This window comes from Myotis lucifugus, unplaced genomic scaffold (genome assembly GCF_000147115.1).
Source record: "Myotis lucifugus unplaced genomic scaffold, Myoluc2.0 scaffold_1, whole genome shotgun sequence".
Lineage (NCBI taxonomy): Eukaryota > Metazoa > Chordata > Mammalia > Chiroptera > Vespertilionidae > Myotis > Myotis lucifugus.
Genome location: NW_005871049.1, coordinates 12395345 through 12416313, shown reverse-complemented (window position 1 = coordinate 12416313; position 20969 = coordinate 12395345). Strand labels below are relative to the sequence as shown.

The following is a 20969-nucleotide window of genomic DNA, read 5'->3' as shown; positions in this document are numbered from 1 at the left end:
GAAAAATGGCTAAGGATCTTTTTCCCTGCGGGGAGAAAAAGAAAATGGAAAATAGCTTCACTGGTTTTTTATTGTCCCACACCCCTCCCCCCCCCCCCCCTTTATTTTACGGAAGAGTGAAAGGTTTGGGGAGTAATGAAGATCAATGTCACCATTTGGATTGCTGACAGGGAGAGACTGAATGAGGGAGGTCGTTTGGTGGGGGGATGGGGTGGAGAGCAAGCCCCGTAATTAAAACTAAAAATACTGCATCATTTGGCTTCAAGGCATGACAGTCCTGGTGAGGAAAGCTCAGCCCGGTTTTCTCTAACTGTGCACACACTGTGTATCCACCTTAGAAACAAGAGCGGTGGCATGAAGTCCTGAAATTTGACAGGCGATTGCTCACCAAGCCCTCTTGGCCTGGAGGTTAAAAGCCACCATGTAATATGAAACAGTTAATGGCCTCAGCCAGCTCACTGTGTAAGGTGAGTCACTTGGTGAGTCTTCACGCTCTGCAATACACACCTGAGTCTGGCCAGCCACTGAATGCAGCAGAGCTGGTTGGGAGAGTCTTAAAGGTGTAATTACTAGATCCACAATGCTTCATTGGCAAGGCAAGCCTTTAAAAATGCAGGTAGCCCTCCTGCCTCTCGGTCTTCAGGCCTTCAGCGAGAAACCTGAAGACAAAATTTTGGGGAGGGAATCATTTAGGGAAATATATAATCCTGGGGAGTAATAACCTAACTATTCTTTTGAAAAGGGTTTTTTTTTCCCCACTCTGCTTTTTAGAAAAAACAAATTTTTTATTGATTGATTTTTAGTGAGAGAGAGAAACATCAGTTTGTTGTTGCACTTATTTATGCATTCATTGGTTGCTTCTTGTATGTGCCCTGACCTGGGGATCAAACCCACAACCTTGGCATGTCCAGATGATGCTCTAACCAACTGTGGCCAGGGCCCCCCTCTGTGCTTCCGAAGTATGTATTTTTGGCACAGGGAGACAGGGGCCAAAAGTAGTTGGATGTATCAGCATCCTCACCGTGGCTAGGTTGAGAAAGCAACAAGTCACTACGTACCACTTCTGAGCATGCGCCCCAGCTTCCCGGGCAGGTCACAGGACAAGAATATCTCAAAGTGCGCAAAAATAAACAGGGCCTGCCCAGACCAGCCCTCTCATAAAATCAAGCTGAAGAAAACTTTATCTTCCCTTGGGTCTCATTTTCTTGCCAACTCTTCTCTTTCCAAACTGGGAAATAAATATAGTGAAATACCTGGAGGTAGACCGAGCAAGCCCCATATATCGTATTTTTGCTGATTGGTTAACCTGTCCTTCAGGTGTGAATTGTTTAAGGTGTTAAGTTAGTCATTTAGCCCTTTGTTCTAAAGGTGGGAAGAAACAGCTTTAGCTACGGGAAGGGCTTGGAAAGCAGGTAGTAAACATTGGGAGCAAAGGAAAGACAAATATCTTGGTCCCTTCAGGAGTCAAGTAAACCGGTAGCATGAAGGTTCCTGGCATTTTTAGTATAAGGTCTTTTTAACATAAAGTCACATCGTCTTCTACCTAATCATTGTCTGTGTACAGACAAAATACAGAAAGGCAAATTTTATTAACTTCAGCAGTGACACTTGCATTCAAACAATAGAACACAGGACGCTTATGGGAGACATACTATCTGTTTTGTCTGCAGGCAGTTCTTAAGTGCACGCGTGGCAGCATGGACCTGTGGCCTGGGAAAGGCCTGTGCTAGTGGAAACAATACGCACTTAGACTCAGGAGCAGTGTTCTGGTTCTGCTTCTTCCATTGATTAACTGTGTGACCTGGGCTACTGCACTAACTAACCAGAGCTTCCTGGGTTCTTATTTCCCAGGTGAGAGGAGTAATGGTGTTTTGTTTTATTTTGTTTAGTTGGTTGTTTGGCCTGTTTTGTTTGGGTGGTAGAGTAGGAATTAATTACTAGAAACTTGAATGAACTGCAAGGAACATTTCTGCGGAACGTTCAGACAATACTTGCCATTCCCAGGTGTGCCTGGTGGAATGAACAGGAAAGGCAGTGTCTGCAAACTGAATGTTTTGGTCTTACACCGACACTTCCAGTGAGCATTTCCCCCACTCGTCTACACTGTCAGCTGTTACAGACTTCCCCACTCAGCACTATCTCAAGTAGTAGCTTGCACTGTGTGTAAATAGGTCTCTACCACTTTACTTCCTATCCCTTAAGGATCAATGCTCAAAAGTTGCCATCATTTGAATGACCGACACATAATTATAGATACCCAATTCAACCACCCCACCCCACCCCCACCCCCCGCCTTTAAATTTTCCCAGACATGTGAGACTCAATTCTGTTTTTGAAGATGTTGGGAGATTATGTATCTTTGGGCAATGTGACAGGTTTCCACTTCGCACCATCAACAACTCTCACTAACAGGATTTTTTTTTTTTTACATTTATCGAAGCTTTCAGATGTCACAATTATAGTTGGCCCTTGAGCAACACAAATTTGAACCGCACAGGTCCATTTATACACAGTTTATTTTCTTTCTTTTTCTTTATTGATTAAGGTATTACATATGTGTCCTTATCCCCCCCCCCCCATTGCCCTCCTACCCTCCCACTCATGCCCTTATCCCCCTGGTGTCTGTGTCCATTGGTTATCTTAGTTGATCTCTCCCCTTTCCCCCCACCCTCCCCTGCCTTCCCTCTGAGGTTTGACGGTTTGATCAATGCTTCTCTGTCTCTGGATCTGTTTTTGTTCATCAGTTTATGTTGTTCATTATATTCCACAAATGAGTGAAATCATGTGATATTTATCTTTCTCCAACTGACTTATTTTACTTAGCATAATGCTCTCCAGGTCCATCCATGCTGTTGCAAATGGTAGGAGTTCCTTCCTTTTTTACAGCAGTATAGTATTCCATTGTGTAGATGTACCACAGTTTTTTAATCCACTCATCTGCTGATGGGCACTTAGGCTGTTTCCAAATCTTAGCTATGGTGAATTGTACTGCTATGAACATAGGGGTGCATATATCCTTTCTGATTGGTGTTTCTGGTTTCTTGAGATATATTCCTAGAAGTGGGATCACTGGGTCAAATGGGAGTTCCATTTTTAGTTTTCTGAGGAAACTCCATACTGTCTTCCACAGTGGCTTCACCAGTCTGCATTCCCACCAGCAGTGAAGGAGGGTTCCTTTTTCTCCGAATCCTCGCCAGCACTTGTCGTTTGTTGATTTGTTGATGATAGCCATTCTGACAGATGTGAGATGGTACCTCATTGTCGTTTTGATTTCCATCTCTCGGATGATTAGTGACTTTGAGCATTTTTTCATATGTCTCTTGGCCTTCTGGATGTCCTCTTTCAAAAAGTATCTATTTAGGTCCGTTGCCCATTTTTTAATTGGGTTGTTTATCTTCCTTTTGTTAAGTTATACACAGGTTATTTTCAATAAATATACAGTTGGCCTTCTGTATCTCAGATTTCGTATCTGCCATTAGCCAACTGCGGGTAGAAAACAGTATTTTCAGTGCACAGTTGGGAATTTGTGGATATGGAGGGCCGACAGTATGCATTGATCTACACCATTTTAGATAAGGGACTTGAGCAGCCACGGATTCAGTATCCATGAGAGGGCCTAGAACCAGTTCCCCGTACCTTCTGAGGGAGGACTATAAAGTTTTGGGGGAGTCAATAATTATGCACGGACTTTCAACTGCACAGGGGTCAGCATCCCAACCCCACGTTGTTCAGGGCTCGTCTGTGATTAGAATTCCATCAAATAGCAGATCTGTCAACTAGTAAATTGCAGCAAACTTCTGTGAATGCCTTTCATACTACCTAAGAAGTTCATTTTGGCCAGGTAGGCAATAAGAAGTAAGAGGTAAACTCAGGCTGTCTCCTTCAAGACTTAAGGTAGGCTCCGCCTAAGGGTTTGTTTCCTTTCCTTTGGAGAAACAGAATGTTAGCTGGAAACCCAGTCCTTGTCCCTTAGTCAGTCCCGTCCAAAACAGATGGGACTTGGTCTCAGATCCCCAGAGCCATGCTCTGTGACTGTGCCCCTGGAGCCGCTCCAGCTCCACTGTGATAAGGCCACCTCTGCGGTCGGCTGTATTGTTTGTATAAAAACATAATGTGGGCCACTCACGACCCCTTGGGTCAGAGCCTCTGCCCCTGCCCTCCCCCACGCTTCCCTTCAAATGTGCAATCACTGAATTGGCCTCTCTCTCCTCCTAGGAGCAGCACCCAGTTGGGCTTCCCCGGACCACGGGCCCCATGCAGTCCTCCGTGCCCCCAGGCTCAGGTGGCATGGTCTCCGGCGCCAGCCCCTCGGGTCCGGGCTTCCTGGGCAACCAGCCCCAGGCGGCCATCATGAAGCAGATGCTCATTGATCAGCGGGCCCAGTTGATGGAGCAGCAGAAGCAACAGTTCCTGCGGGAGCAAAGGCAGCAGCAGCAGCAACAGCAGCAGCAGCAGCAGCAGCAGCAGATTCTTGCCGAGCAGGTAACGTGCCCATGGTGTCCGAGCGAGCATTTATTCAGCCCCTGGTGTCCGGGAGGGAGGTACGGGGCAGGTCCTTCTTCAGGATGTTCAGTCTCCTGGGTTCACAGGAGAACCTGCAGAATTTAGACCTTTCAGTTGGTTAGAATTTTCCTTAGAGTAAATTAGTTTGTTCTGAAAAGAGAGGCTTCGCTATCCATTTGAAAGCCCATTTGCCAGAGATGTGTCTTCCATTGGAGTCTGACTCCTTTTCTCTGGGTTTCTGGTGCAGGGGTTGCTGTAATCAGCATGCAGGTGGGAGGGCTGGCTCCCATTCTTCATAAGCTCTAATATTTCTAGCAATAGGAAAAAGAAAAAGAATTCAGAGAACCTTGTCTCTTAAAAGAAAGTGTGGGGAGGAGGGATTGAATCGGCCATGAACAATGGAACAGGAACAATAGCAGAATGAAAGGGCCCACGGAACTACCTGGAAGCCTGAACCTGAGGTCACAGAAAGGGGGCAGATTTAAGAAAACTCCCAACAGCTTTGAAAACAGCTCGAGAAATCTTTAAGTTCAAGGCAGGCCTGACACAAAGCTTTTCCTTAGACATCTTTGTCCACCTTCCCCATGTGACTCCTCCAGCTCTGAAGGAGAGCCTTCCCTGTGGGCTGCTCCTGTCTGCTTCAGTGTGGTTCTTTGCCGGGGGGAGGCGGCTTGTTTTTGGAGATGCTCATGCCTAATTTAGTATTATCCCAGGAAAGGCCTTCCACAAGAGATCCTTAGATGGCTCCTATGGGGTCTATACAGGGCATCCCACTTTTTTTTTTTAATCCTCACACAAGGATATATTTTCCATTGAGTTTTAGAGAGAGTGGAAGAGAGGGAGGTGAGGGAGAGAGAGAACCATCGATGTGAGAGAGACACATCAATTGGTTGCCTCCTGCACACGCCTATACTGGGGCTGGGGAACCTGCAACCAAGGTATGTGCCCTTGACTGGGAATCGAACCCCTGACCTGACGCTCACGGGTCTGAGAGCTGACGCTCTAACCACTGAGCAAACCATCCAGGGCAGGGCATCTCACTTTTATTATAGGAGATGTGAGGTTGTCATCTAAGGCTCAAGGCCCAACAGAGCTCTGCCTCAGAGTGACCCTTCTGGAATGTTCCTAATAGGATAAGAATTGTGGAAATTTATCAAGCATCCTCCACCGCCTACTGTGTAGGACACAGACATGTTAAGATCTCTACTAACCAAGAGCAGCAGTTCAAAGAAATACCCGTCATCCCCCAAATAGAAAAATTGTACTGTCGAGCACAGTTCACCTAGGTTCCATTTTTTTGCTTTTGTTCCTGAACAGCTGTGTAATTATCTCCCTTTTCAGCAAGGTCAGTCAGCCGCCTGGCAGCTCTTGTACAAACAAACCTCTATCCCTCTCACCCTGCAGAAGGTGTGTGACAGGGAACCGTGCGAATGTCTCTCAGGCAGTGATAAATGGAGCAGCTCAGGGGAAGCTGGGCTTTGTAAATCCTCTCCCCAGCCAATCCCAGGAAGTTTCAGGTGTGCCTGATACTTTGAGTGGTGGCTTTCAATATGTGTGCTGTGACCAGGCAGAGCTCGACTGTGCCAGCCCAGGGATGTGCCCACCTGCTGAGGTCAGCCAACCCTGGAACGGGGAGGAGGCAGAGGAATAGGAGAAGAGAGGCCACAGGGTGACACCCACAGACTAGGAGGTGAGAGTGTAGGGCAGTGGTTCTCAACCTTCTGGCCCTTTAAATATAGTTCCTCATGTTGTGACCCAACCATAAAATCATTTTCGTTGCTACTTCATAACTGTAATGTTGCTACTGTTATGAATCGTAATGTAAATATCTGATATGCAGAATGGTCTTAGGCGATCCCTGTGAAAGGGTCGTTCGACGGCCAAAGGGGTCGCAACCCACAGGTTGAGAACCACTGGTGTAGGGTTCACCCAGGACATGGAGAGATACGAGGCTCCTTGGAAAAGACAAGGAAATGAGAATTAAAAATGAGGATAATTCCTTGCTGACTGTGAGCACCAAGAGATGATGAGGGACCAAGGGAAGAACAACTCACTCAAGGTCAGAAAGTGTCCAGTCTTTGGCCTGTGGCAGGGTTTCCTCTGCCAGGGTAGGTTTTAATAAGTTCCCAGCCTTCCTCGTGTCGTCTTTTAAGGACTGCATGGGATAATGTGTGTAAAGGTCTTTGGAAACTTCACAAATGTATATGGGGACCTGGCACATGACCCTGATGTCACAGAAGAGTCGCACATGCCAGCCATCCTGCGGGACTGGCCCAGAAATGAAACCGAGAAAAAACTCAGGGCACTGTGGCACCTTTCCTGCACCTGCAGGCCGTGCTTCTCGACGCAGGCTGTCTCGGGGTCTGCAGGGGGTGGGCCGTCAGCTTTGTGTTTTGAAAGTGAATGTTGCCATATCCAGGCCAAGATGTTTTTCTCGGTCTTTGCTGCAGCCAAGTGTCCCTAACACTTTCCATTTTGTAAACAGCATATTGGGGACACCTGGCTTTCCTATAAGGACAGGTGATGGGAAACAGAAGGACTTGCAGCCTTGCTTATCGTGGGGAACTTTAAAATCATTCTCAGTGGCCCTAGCTGTTCTGGCTCAGTGGGTAGAGCGTTGGCCTATGGACTGAAAGGTCCCGGGTTCAATTCTGGTCAAGGGCACATGCCTGGGTTGCGGGCTTGATCCCCAGTAGGTGGCCTGCAGGAGGCAGCCAATCAATGATTCTCTCTCATCATTGATGTTTCTATCTCTCTCTCCCTCTCCCTTCCTTTCTGAAATCAATAAAAATGTATTTTTTAAAAATCATTCTCAGTGGACTTAGAAATCAGAACAGAGCAGATTGAAAGCAGAGGTGGAGTGACATTTAATGCCCTCTTCTCAGAGCGTGCCGGCCGTGTTGCCATTCCTGCATTCCCGAAAGTTCCACAGAACCTAGAATTTTCTATCTGAAAGAAACATTAGAGATCATCGAGTGCCTTCATTTTACATTTAAGGAAACAGCGGCCAGGGAGCTGAGGTGACTTATCTGAGATCACAGGGTTAGAGAGAGGCGGCGCCGAGACTGGAGCCCCGCCCATCCCAGCACAGGCCACCCCACTGTGTATCAGGTTGTAAGTAGGACAGTAAGTGGGGAATTTGGCTGAGGAGAAGCTTTTATGAGCTCATCTTACTTTCAAGAATGCCCTTATTTTGCTGCCTAAAAGATTAGCACAGTTGCTTGTCTACACAATTAATTTTAACAGTTTGTGCAAAACACCAAGGTAGGCACCACAGGATGGGGTACACAGGGCAGAGGCTGTTCTTTCCTTTGGTTGCCAGGGTGCTGTCTGGCCTTGTCGAGAAACGAGAAAAAGAAATGACAGAGCTGCCCAAGAAGAAAAACAAGAGAAAAAATAGAAATAAACACGTGTCAAGAAGTAGTCAGTGTGTGTTGTTTTTATAATGAACACGCTACAGAGCAGGGCCGTAGCTGTATGTTCTTTGTAGCCCTTCAGATGAAAGGTGCCGAGTGAATATTAGCTGCAGAAGGAGGTTAAGTGACATGCCGAGGTCACTCAGCTACTTGACGGCAGGCTGAGAACTAAGACCCCTCTCTCTGCTCTCTCCACCTCTTATTTTCTCTCCCTTTTCACATACAGCATGGTAATGATCATAGTGGCCTTGCCAGAATATGGGTAAAAGCACGGGCAAAGCAGGTTCCTGTGAGTGGAAGAAGACAGACTAGCACTAACACGCAAGCCTCTTGGCTCTGGCTCCATGTGGAGCCCCACATGGTTTCCTCGAGGCAGTGAATGCTGGGTAGTTTACTTGTGGGGATGGATTTTATGGGCAGGGTGGCCTCGTGGGAATAAGATTAGCCTTGTTCATAGCCCCTAAGAATCCCATCTTCCAAGCCCCGCAGCATCTATTTAGGTCATTCCAAATGAGTCGCTTGTCCCTTTGAGCTCGGTCCCCACACAGCTAAGGAAAACCCGCAGGCTGATGATGGAAAGTCAAAGCCGCTTGGCTCACATGCCTCATGAGCCAGCACGTCCACACAAGAGGCACGGACAAGGGTGTTCACAGCCTCGGTATTTGGGACAGCCCCAACCTGGAGCTGCCCTAAGTGACCATCGGTAGGAGAACAGGTAAATTCATTGTCATGTTAATAGGATGGACCACCTCTCAACGGTGAGAATGAATAGACCACAGCTACATGCATCCCATGGCTGAATCTCCCAAATGTAATGACCACAAGAAACCAGACACCAAAGCCAACACAAATATATTATATATGTAAATCCATAAAACCAAGTACAAAAGCAGACATAACTGATCTGAGTTGTCAGGTTCGGGCAGGGGTTCCCCGGGGTCAGATGAAGGGTAATGACCGGCAAGCCCCATATCCTGGCAGTGTTTTGTGTCTTGATCTAGATCAGCGGTTCTCAACCTGTGGGTCGAGAGCCTTTGGGGGTCGAACGACCCTTTCACAGGGGTCACCTAAGATCATCGGAAAACACATATATAATTACATATTGTTTTTGTGATGAATCACTATGCTTTAATTATGTTCAATGTGTAACAATGAAAATACATCCTGCATATCAGATATTTACATTACGATTCATAACAGTAGCAAAATTACAGTTATGAAGTAGCAACGAAAATAATTTTATGGTTGGGGGTCACCACAACATGAGGAACTGTATTAAAGGGTCGTGGCATTAGGAAGGTTGAGTACCACTGATCTAGATGCTGGTTACCAGGAGTGTGTTCATTTGTGAAAATTCACCAAACTGTACACATCTGCTTTCTGCACTTGCCTGTACGCATGTTATTCTTCAAGACAGTTTAGTTTTGGAAAGAACCCTGCCTTCCTCAGAACGGCAGGCTATTTAATGGCGTGCTCTGTCCCCACCTCACCTCCACCCTTCTTGTCCTGTGTTCCAGCAGATGCAGCAGTCACATGTACCCCGGCAGCACCTCCAGCCCCAGCGGAATCCATACCCTGTGCAGCAGGTCAATCAGTTTCAAGGTGAGGCCCGCGTAGCCAATAACATTGCCTTGTGGGCTATGTTTGTGTCAGGTAATATTACAAACTAGAGGCCCAGTGCACGGATTCATGCACATTGAATGGAAATTGATTAGAAGAAATATTTTAGAGGCTGGGGAGGGACCCTGAGAAGTTGGTTCCAGGGCGTGTCTGGCCCATCTCATCCAGTCCTGTTCAGCCAGACACCAGCAGCAAGCTAACCTACTGGTCAGAGCATCGGCCCCCTGCTGGTCAGTGCACTTCATAGCAACTGGTCAAACGGTTGAACGAACAGTCGGACACTTAGCATATTAGGCTTTTATTATATAGGATATTTAAGAACTGAGAATACCAACCAATCAAAAGCATTCTGGAGACCCATTGCTGTTCCAGGCAACCTTTTGGTCACTGGGCTCCAGAGAGATCCTGGTGGGCTCAGGGAGGGGTCAGGGTGGCTGTGGGGGGCTGAAGCAACTGTTCTTTGCCAAAGGTACAAGAAGTATTTCAATAGTTCAACAACCAGTAAGAACATACCAGTGCCTGTTGGCCCAATATCAGCTTTGTTAATGTCCAGGTCATCATCTCAGTGACCACAGTGGGGGAAATCTTGTACCACATTTTTCTTTGCTAATTTCAGCAGGTCAGCTGGCCAAAGCCCTCACCTCCAGCCGAAGTAGAAGATTCTGGCTTGCAGCAACCACTAATCACTACTGCATATAGAAATAAATAATGCCTTGAGGATGGTTGGACCATCTTGATCCTGCTGCCCTTTGCAGAAATCCCAAATCTTGGCCCCTTTAGCAATGGGCGTACCATATGCAATTGTTTCATAAAGTAGAAGGTCCACTCAAGTTTCATCCTTTCCATGTCCAATAAAGAGAGCCCCTGAGGTTCTTGTGTGGGGTGGAGGATGAGCCTGAGGACCCTCCCCAGTCTACCCACAGGAGTTTTCAGGGGGTTCCAGGAGTCCCCTAACAGTAGAAACCCTAATCGCCATCCCCTTCCCTTTTCATAGGACCTACATCAATGCGTCCTAACATCTCACGGGTTACCCATCCCTTTGTGAATCTGTCAGGAGATATGAAACCCCTTGCACAGAAATATGCTTATATAAAAATATATATGGCCTTCAAATAGCATTTCACAAGTGTTACTGCCCTTCATGGGCTGTGGAGGAAAAATTCGTGATCTAGGCTAACATTTTTCAGTCTTTGGATTGCAACACACAAACAGGTTGTGAAGACAATTGAACGAGCCACAGCCAACATTTTTTCAATGCAATATAATAGAGAAGAAACTGTCAGAGGGTATCATCCTAAGGGAACCATTTGTTCCTGTTATAAGACCACCCGTGTACGTACTGGGTCATGCACTGTGAGGTGTGGGTTAGAGAAAAGCCGCCGACGCTCACAGCCAGAGCCCGTGAAGAGGGCCTGTGAGCATGCTGACCAGAGTAGCTGCCGTTCCCTCTACTGGACACAGGGAAGAGCTAGAGCAGTGATGGCGAACCTTTTGAGCTCGGCATGTCAGCATTTTGAAAAACTCTAACTTAACTCTGGTGCCGTGTCACATATAGAAATTTTTTGATATTTGCAACCATAGTAAAACAAAGATTTATATTTTTGATATTTATTTTATATATTGAAATGCCATTTAACAAAGAAAAATCAACCAAAAATATGAGTTCGCGTGTCACAGGTTCGCCATCACTGGGCTAGAGGGACTGGGCTGTGCACAGGTGTTCTAAGCACCAAATTAGTGCCAGAATTCTTTGAAGAATTGCTTCTCACTTGGTCCTGGGTGGGAAGGAGTGGAAAATAGTTATGGATACGTGGGTAGTCTTTGGTGCAGACACGGGCCCTCCTCTATCCCTGTAGTTCTCACAGTTCCCCTGCATCAGAATCCCCAGCAGAGCTTGTTAAAACACAGACAGCCCACCACCCCCTCAGAGTTCCTCATTCGGGAGGCCTGCAGTGGGACCTGAGAATTTACATTTTAACAAGTTCCCAGGAGTTGCTGCTGCTGGCCAGAGGACCATACTTTGAGAACTGGAGCTTTATATTATGAACTTATTAAAAACATTAAATTGGATAAACCTGGCATCATGTCCATTGGGTTTTCTAGGTTCATACTCACTTATTATTTTTTGGAATGAAGTGACCCACCCAAAGTTAACCATTCCTGTCTATTAGAAATTATTCTGAATGCTTTGGTTCCAATTTAAAAGTTCTACTTCTTGAATTTTTCTAAAACCTCAAAGCATAGGTAATCAACCTAAAAATTCAGCTATACTTAAGTTAAACAACCCAATGGATTCCTGAGCTAAATATATATATCTTCAGTATTCTCATGTATGTACTCACACCCTAGATATCATAATGTTATATATCTTGGAAAATAGCAAATTGGTAGATAAGAAATATTGTCCTTGGAGAGAAATTCTGCGTGAGAACCTACACATCTCAAAGGTTTTAATGACTATCTTTCTCTTATTGAGTTCTGTGTCTCTGGGCAATGTTACATGATATGAGGAAATGTTTATTCTTCACAAATACAGGCATCTTGTGAGTGAAAATAGAAGATAGACCTTTTAGGAAAAAATATCATATTATCCTTTCTATTCAAATATGGAAGATTGTCTTTGACATCGTGATATTAACCAGTAGACAAGAAAATTAATTTGATTATAGTGTCTCACAGTATGATCTGTTTTAAACAAAAACAACAAAAAAAGAAGAAAAAGTAGTAATCAGATAAAGGCAAGTTAATTCTTTGAATGCACCTGATTTTTTTTCTATATATATATATATATATATATATATATAGTTAAAATTAATGAAGGCGTAAAACTAGATTAATAAAATGCTTTTTTATTTTCTTGAAAATATGGTGCTGATTGCTGATTTTAAAATGCCCTTTTTTTCCCATAAGAATTACACTTAGATAGTGTAGCCATTTACACTAAGTAAAAATAAAGGTTCGCTTGGGTTAATCTTTTAATACCTCTTAAAAAGCATTGCAGCACTTCTGCCCACTTAATAAAGGAACCTATTTCTAATTCAAAAACTTAGTCCAGACAATATCCAGTCCCTCAACATGTCCATTATAAACATACAACAAAAATTTCCAAAATATTAAAGTCTTGTTATCTATTTCCAGCAGCCCAGCAGCCTGTGTGTGTAATTTGGGTCTACCTGATCAATCTCTGAGTCAGCAACATTTTTCCTTTAAATTTTTAAATAAGCAACTCAATAACCCATTTCACCACAGTTGATCAGATTGGCCACGAAGTCGATATAAATTTAGTCGTTAAGGTCACAAAACTTCATAACAAGATTACAAGTTGCACTGTATACTAACATCCAGTATTTAATCAGGAACTTTTGATTTTTTTTAAATCACTTAGATATAATTAAGCTTAAAACAAACAAATGGAAACATTTCTAAGGATCGCCCCCAGATCTTTCAGGTTTCCCCACAGTAACCTTCATTTTTCAGTGCAGAATGATATTGATCTCAAGCCTCAAAAACGTAAGTCATACTCAAAATTCCCGTAATTTTCTTTCTTAAAGAGAGAAATAATATATGGAGACATATTTGCTGTCCAGAAATCAATACCCCCATCAGGAAGACAAAAACACACTTCAGTTATCTGCCAAGGTGCCAGGCTTAACAAGGTTACACTATTCTCATCTGGTTTCTCATCTCAGTTCCAGGGAGGAGCAAATTTGCTTATAATATCGATTGGCTCCCATGCTGCATCTTTTTTAAATGTCCAGGAAGAAAAAACTATTTTTCTTTGTCTCTTAGACTTAATCATTAGCCAGGGACATAGCACAATCCATTGTGTGCTCCTCCTAGTCCTTTACCGCATTGACTGCGCCCCAAAGGGTGACATTTCTATTCTCCTGGCTGGTTTGGAGTCTTCCTGGGAACAGGTAAAGAAGTCCCCACTCACATGCCCAATTAGAGGGGAGTGACGCGGGGTGTTCATACTCCGGCCAACTTTTCAACAGCTTCGTCAAAACTCTGTTAGCAATCGGCCGAGAGCCACAGTCACTGCTGATTTCAAGGAGTGGACTTCGCTGGAAAGATCCGTAAAGTTCATTGCCAAGTAGCCAGTAGCAGGATGATTTTTTTTTTCCTAGCTCAGGAAGCTGGCCAGTTTGCACTGACATGTTATAACTCAGAATCTGGAGCACGTGGAAATCTACAGAGTGGGTCCAAAAACACATCCAGTCTGTCGCAATAGCTTCTGAGCAGAAGCAACGGCCTTTAACCTCTCAAGTCCTGCTCATGTCTTCAGGGAAATTAGTCTAATGGTTTTTACTGATAGTATTCTCTACTGAACCATGTTCCACTTCACAAGTAGAATACGCACAGCCATCGCCATTTCTTAGTTTAGCCTAGGACAGTGGCCGGCAAACTGCGGCTCGCGAGCCACACGCGGCTCTTTGGCCCCTTGAGTGTGGCTCTTCCACAAAATACTGACTTCTGCGCATGGGCCACAAAGTTTCAATCACACTGTACATGTGCGCCCACACGTGATATTTTGTGGAAGAGCCACACTTAAGGGGCCAAAGAGCCGCATGTGGCTCATGAGCCGCAGTTTGCCGACCACTGACCTAGGAGGTGAATTCCCTCTCACCTCCAGGAAAAATGGTATCGAATTGGTTGAGGATGGCATCCTATCAAGAAGTGTAAGAAATAATTTGCTTCTAAAATGTGGACAAAAACATCAGGGTACTCAAGTGAAAAAGTCAACTACAGACGCGTGTGTACTGTGTGATCCCAATTTGTGCAAGTGTGTCTGTTTTTATATAAATAGTAGTGAGCCGTGGTCAACTCTGGAGGGTGGGAACTTGGGTAACTTGAATTTTTATCTTTGTGCTTTTCAACACTTTCCAAATTTTGCACAATCAGCGTATGTTCTAAGCAGAAAAACAATACTTGTTTCTATTAGGGGTGTATTATCAGAGTAGACCCTTTCATGCGGAAGCGTTCTGTGTCTCCCAGAGAAAATCCCACACCTGGTACAGTACACGGCTTACCAAGAAGAGTGAGTGCTGTGTGTCCTTTTTCCCTGCAGGCTCTCCACAGGACATGGCAGCTGTGAGAAGCCAGGCAGCCCTCCAGAGCATGCGGACGTCGCGGTTGATGGCACAGAACGCAGGCATGATGGGTATGGGGCCCTCCCAGAACCCAGGGACAATGGCCACGGCCGCTGCCCAGTCTGAGATGGGACTGTCCCCTTACAACACCACGCCTACCAGCCAACCAGGAATGTACAATATGAGCCCAGGAATGACCCAGATGTTGCAGCACCCGAACCAAAGTGGCATGAGCATCGCACACAACCAAGCCCAGGGGCCGCCGAGGCAACCCGCCTCCGGGCAAGGGGTGGGGATGGTGAGTGGGGTTTGGTCAGAGCATGCTGGTGAACTCAGCCATGAGCCAGCAGCACCAGCAGATGAAAGGGCCAGTGGGCCAGGCCCTGCCCAGGCCCCAAGGCCCGCCAAGGCTGCAGAGCATTATGGGAACGGTCCAGCAGGGAGCCCAGGGCTGGCAGCAGAGGAGCTTACAGGGGATGCCTGGGAGGACTAGTGGAGAATTAGGGTCATTCAGCAACGGGGCCAGCTACTCGCTTCAAGCTGGCCAGCCGAGGCTGACCAAGCAACACTTCCCACAGGGACTGAGCCAGGTCGTGGACGCTAACACGGGTGCCATGAGAACCCTCAACCCGGCTGCCATGGGTCGGCAAATGATGCCACCGCTCCCGGGGCAGCAAGGGACCAGCCAGGCCAGGCCGATGGTCATGTCTGGCCTGAGCCAGGGCGTCCCCGGCATGCCAGTGTTCAGCCAGCCCCCAGCCCAGCAGATGCCCAGCGGCAGCTTTGCTCCCAGCGGCCAGAGCCAAGCCTATGAGCGGACTGCCCCTCAGGACATGTCCTACAGTTACAGCGGGGAAGCAGCCGGGGCCTCCTTCCCGGGCCTCTCGGACAGTGCCGACCTCGTGGACTCCATCATCAAAGGTGGGCCGGGGGACGAGTGGATGCAGGAGCTCGATGAGTTGTTTGGAAACCCCTAGTCAGGAGGGGGCCCAACGGGCAAAAGAAACAGGATGTGGGCCCATCCTGGTTTTTTGGTTTTTTGACCCACGTAAACTGAGCAAAACTGCAGCTGGCTGAGGGTGGAAGATCCAGGTGCCAGTCCACAGCCCCGCGGGGCCTCCTTCCACCCGATTTTCTCACAGCAGCCGAGACGAGACCAGGCAGAGCCCTGCTGCAAGAGAGGGAGCCGCACCAGAGGCAGGTGGGGAAGGCGACCCTGAGCCCCCTGCACCGCACTCCCTGCTCCGGCCCAGACGGACTGCTGCCCACGGCCAGGCATCCGTCAGCCCCTCCTGGCCCAGGTGCGGAGCCTGCAGCTTTGGAGACACAAGAGACAGAGCCTCGGGCAGGAGGAGCCCCACAGAGGCTGCTGGGTGGTTGCACAGGCCGAGAACACAGGTCAGACGTGTGCTGAGCTCTGGCTGGAAAGAGACCTCAGGCTCCAAGACCTGCGCCTGGCTGTGGAGGGCAGACACAAAGAACAGTGGGACGCGGCAGGGAGAGCGCAGAGGCTCCTGCAGGCCTGTCTCCTGCCCGTGATGACCCTCAGGAATGCCAGCGGCGTTGCCCTTCGCTGCCTCACCAGGACAGCCAGTGAGCTGGGAGGAGGGTCGGCCCCGTGGTCCCTGGGGCAGCCCGCTGCTGGTGACCGGGTGGCCATCACTCCCGGTAGTTGGGCTGGAGCCTCCTGGGAGCCCGAACGACAGTGACACATCCAGGCAGTTCCCATCCAAACCCTGAGGACACTGTCCTGCCCCCTAACCGCCTCCCTCCCCCGCCCCACCGTCGTCCCTCCTGTGTCCATCCCAGCGTCCTTCCAGGAAGTAATGACATTTTTGTCTCTAGGGAGCTTGGGCAGAGTCAAAATAAACGCAAGATCTTAGGTCTGAAATGCCAAGGCGACCCTGGCGTGTTCTTTCTCTACCGCGTGTGGAGTTGAGGGGATAGTCTGCCCGGAACTGAGCAGGCTCCGGGTGGGCTCACACGCACCACTGCGCCTGACACCTCTGGTGCACCCCGGGAGGACCGGCCCAGAGGGCTCCCCTGCGGGAAAATCCAGGGGCGACCGCTAAAATCGGCCTTGCCCTAACCCCTACTCACCAGAAAGACAAATCTAAACCCCTGAGAGAGGAGGCGCTGAAAATTCAATTACTCCACCTTACATGTTTTGCTGACATAAAGGAGAAAGATATGGTTCCTCCCATTTGGGCAGTCACCCACTTCAGAAGTCCTGTACAGTTGTTCTCTGTGTAATTCACTCAAAGCTGCCCTAACTGAAGCCTGTCTCCATTGTCGGGCTTGTCTCTTATTTACAAGGACTTGTGTATAAGTCCTCGCCCTCCCCCACCCCCCACCCCCCACCCCCGTCCCGTTGTGGAGGCCATGTGGCGTACTGTTGTCCTGAGTGAGTGAGAGTGACGTGTGCTTTTCTCCTCCCACCCCTCTCTCTGTGTCCGAAAGGCTGGCTCCATTTTGAGCAACTCGTCACACCTGAGCCCGCGCTGAGGCCCATGGGAACTGGACTGGCAGCCCTGGGGGAAGGTCCTGAGAATGGAGTTCGAATGGAAAGCTGGGGGCAGAGGATGTAGAGGCGTCAGGCAGGCAGGCACACACGGCCTTGACTTGCTCTCCAGGTCCTAGGGCTATAGATGCATCCAGCGAGGGCCAGGATGGAGACAGAGGCGGCCAGGTGGGCCGGAGCCCAGGCAGGGGCCGTGCTGTCTCTGGAAAGAGGTGTTAGCTGGGTGACCGTGAACACCTGCATGGGGACAGACAACACCAGGGAAACTCCTGAGTGGAAACAGATGAAAACCAAAAAAAAGTAAGCAAACAAGAAGACAGAATATATAATTGCCTTTTTCTGAAAGGTACAGGAAATAAATATATAAGCGATGATGAGAAGCTAGAGGCGGCTGATGGAGGAGCAGCTCCATTCCCTTTTAAAAGCTTCCTCCAAACGCCCAGTCCTGGGACCAACTAACTAGAGAGGTAGATTTTAATAACGTTGTTCTGTTTTTGTTTTTACTACGGTGCTGATGTATATGTAATGTCTAAAGAAGTTATTTGTAAATAAGTTTTTACAATACTGCAGATATCACTGGGTCTACTATCTGTAAAAAAATATACATATAAATATATATATATACTGTTTGTTTAAAATAGAGTATTTTTATTTCATCCCTTAACTCATCATCACAGCAGTGGTATTGCACTTCAGATGACATCTAATTACTAATTTGTACTGTATGACCTATGGCAACTTGCTCCATTTTATTCAGATTTTTCTAGTTTTCTCTTTTTACTTTGTACATTGAGCATTGCTTATTTCCTCTTAAGAAATGTACAGAACTCTGAAATGTAGAAATGAAGTGATGTTGACATACCACTTTTAAAGAAAAAAAAAACAAATAAAAGATTGTTATCTGAATCAACCCAAAGTATAGTCTATTTTTGGATTGTCACTGGATCCCCAACCTTAATTAAGCTGATATATTATGCCTGGGTTGTAATTGATTAACTGCAGTTCTTGTCTCAAAATTTTGATATCATTATTTAAACATTTATGTAATAGTACAGAGCAATCAGTCACTCGCAGCCTTTTTAATTCAACCGAACAACTAAAGCTTTCTAAATCTGTCCTCCGGGGGAGGAGGCAAAGGAGGCAGAGGAGCGTCAACTTTGAAAGGAACCAGCTGAAGTCCATTTGTGGATGTAGCACCGTAACAGTTCAAATCCACCTGGGTCATTCAGAGGACGTGGAAAATGATAGTAAAAATTACATCTTAAAAAAAAGTAAGAAAACTCAAGGAATATATTGGAGGGAAAGTAAGAAAGGGATTTTAGCCCCACTAGAGTGGACACTGTCCACCCACGCGCATGTGACACACACACACTGTTTGCCTTACGTCTACCGCCCAGCTGTACCGCCAGGGCATGGCTTAGCCTGCACCCACCTGCAAAGAGTTAACGTGCTTAAACTGCTCCAAGGACAGGTGAGAGCCCAGTTCACTTCCTGGACAAACCCAGAAATAGGACTTATGTTCCAGAGCTCCCCCTGCAGGATCAAGCAGAGGCTGGGACTTTGCCTAAAGTTGCCTCCTTATGGTGCTTCTTGCCCTGTTTCCCCAATTTCCTTTCTGTTCCCCACCCCAGGAGCCCTTTGTTCACAGTTCACACACATGTGACTCCACCCCTTGGATTCTAGAAGACCTGGCCTAAGGCCACTAGGGGAGAGTCAAAAGTAGATTCGAAACAAAGGTGAACTTTAATGTATGGAGGCATGGAGGCTGCAGGAGAAGAGGCCAGTCCTACCCACCGTGGGCTATGGTTCCAGACTGGCTGGCAAATTGCACCATGTGACACTAGGTAACATGGAAGCGAAAAATGAACAGGATGGGAGGAGTGGCTGACAGGGAGCTCTGAGAAGGGTTGAGCACTCCTAGTTCGGATTAAAACCACACCTTTGTGCCCGGCCAGTGTGGCTCAGTGGTTGACCGTTGACCTGTGAACTAGGAGATTCACCTTTCCATTCCCGGTCAGGGCATATGCCCAGGTTGCAGGCTCAATCCCCAGAAGGGGGCGTGCAGGAGGCAGCCAACCAATGATTCTCTCTCATCATTGATGTTTCTGTCTCCCCTTCCCTTTCTCTCTGAAATCAATAAAAATATTTTTTAAACCACAACTTTGTACTAGTATTTAAGTGAAAACATGTTCTGCACTGGATGAATGGAATAGGTCTCTCCTTTAAAACGAGTTCTTATATGTAATCCCATTGGCCTTTCCAAAATTCCAGTTCAGTGAGTGAGGGAAGAAGGTGGGAGAGTGTTGGGAAGCATGAAACTTGGTTGGGAAGTTTGTTAGGGGGACACTCTGATAAAGGGGAGTGTGTGGAAGGCCGCCTGCCCTGTTTATCAGAATTCCGACTTAGGGGAGACCTAGGGGAGTGCCGAAGGCGGCGCCCCTAATTATTCCTTGACCTTTCCAAACAAGCCTGTGCACCTGCAGACCCCCGGGTGTTTACTGGAATCCTTATGCTTAGTCCCTGCATGCCCCTGCCTAGAGGACGATGGAAACACGTGTCCTCCCAAGATTACTCACCTACTGATTGTATCTAAAGGTAAAAACTGCAATAAATGGCTAATGAGGCAGGCAATCAAGGCTGCTCTGGCCACTAGAGCCAGGAGCCCCTTAGCCCTCTCTTTCACAGTCAAACTGTGTCTGAGTAATCTGTGCATCCATCGTTCAGGGGCTGCTGGTCAGCCCCACAGGAGAGCATAACGTCTATCACTGCAGAGACGTCTATCCCGGCAGAGAAGTCAATAGGCATCTACCCCAGTGAGAAAGATTTATTTTGTTGCTGAAAATTAAGGAACATTCAGAAGCACTGGATGAGCCATTTCTGCCTCTGGCCATTTTTTTTCAAGGAAGACTGGAGAAAAAGAGGTGGAAAACAAATAACCTGATACTTTTCCTTATGAGTGACTTTGTTGGTTACACCCTACCTCCTCCAATTCTGCAAAGTGTGGAAGGAAAACACCTGGTTGTATAACCAGACCTTTATCTTTTCTTTTCTTTTCTTTAACACGTTAAGGGCCCAGCCTGTTTTATCTTCCAGATGGAAAGTATAGTGTCAGTCACCAGTGACTGACTGGGCGCTTAACGTGTTAATATATTTTTATTGATTTCAGAGAAAAAGGGAGAGGGAGAAAAAGATACAAACATCAATGATGAGAATCATTGATGAGTTGCCTCCTGCACACCCCCTACTGGGGATCCATCCCGCAACCTGGGCATGTGCCCTGACCAGGATTCGAACCGTGACCTCCTGCGTCATAGGTTGAAGCTCAACCACTGAACCACACCAGCAGGCCAGATATCTTTTTATTTTATTTTCCTCTTTTCCCTTTGGTTTTCTCCTCTAATCTCTTTTCCTTTTGGTTTTAAGTTCTAAGGACATTAGCTTTCCATTCTGGTGTCTTCCGGATGAGCTACCACAGACACCTGTCTTTTTCATGCAACAGGTGGAGGTAACTACGGCAGTGTTCACACACGTGGGGCTCACGTGTCCCTGCCTCTCCCAGGACAGCTGGCTCTATGGATGCCACAGATTCCAAATCAGACATACAGCTACTAAGAGCTACCTGCTTTAAGGATTTGACTTTGCTTAGATTTTTAAACTTTTTTTGAATACTTTTCAAAAAATCAGAAAAAATAATAATACAATGAATAACTATATACACTTACCAACTCGATTCAATAATTGTTAACACATTGCCAAATCACATACTTATTTTGTAGAACCATTTCAAAGTAAGTTATACACACACCAGCCAGTTCACCC

At 46.8% G+C, this 20969-nt stretch overlaps 1 protein-coding gene across 1 annotated transcript in view; it reads left to right on the top strand.

The window, feature by feature from the left end:
* Positions 1–16362, top strand: part of MAML3 (mastermind like transcriptional coactivator 3) — a 379162-nt gene extending 362800 nt beyond the window's left edge. Inside the window, 4 exon segments of the mRNA XM_006081704.3 lie at positions 4216–4482; positions 9437–9521; positions 14608–14933; positions 14935–16362. Of these exon segments, the coding sequence (XP_006081766.1) occupies positions 4216–4482; positions 9437–9521; positions 14608–14933; positions 14935–15606 (1350 nt within the window). The 3' untranslated portion in view covers positions 15607–16362.
* The last annotated feature ends 4607 nt before the right edge of the window (positions 16363–20969 follow it).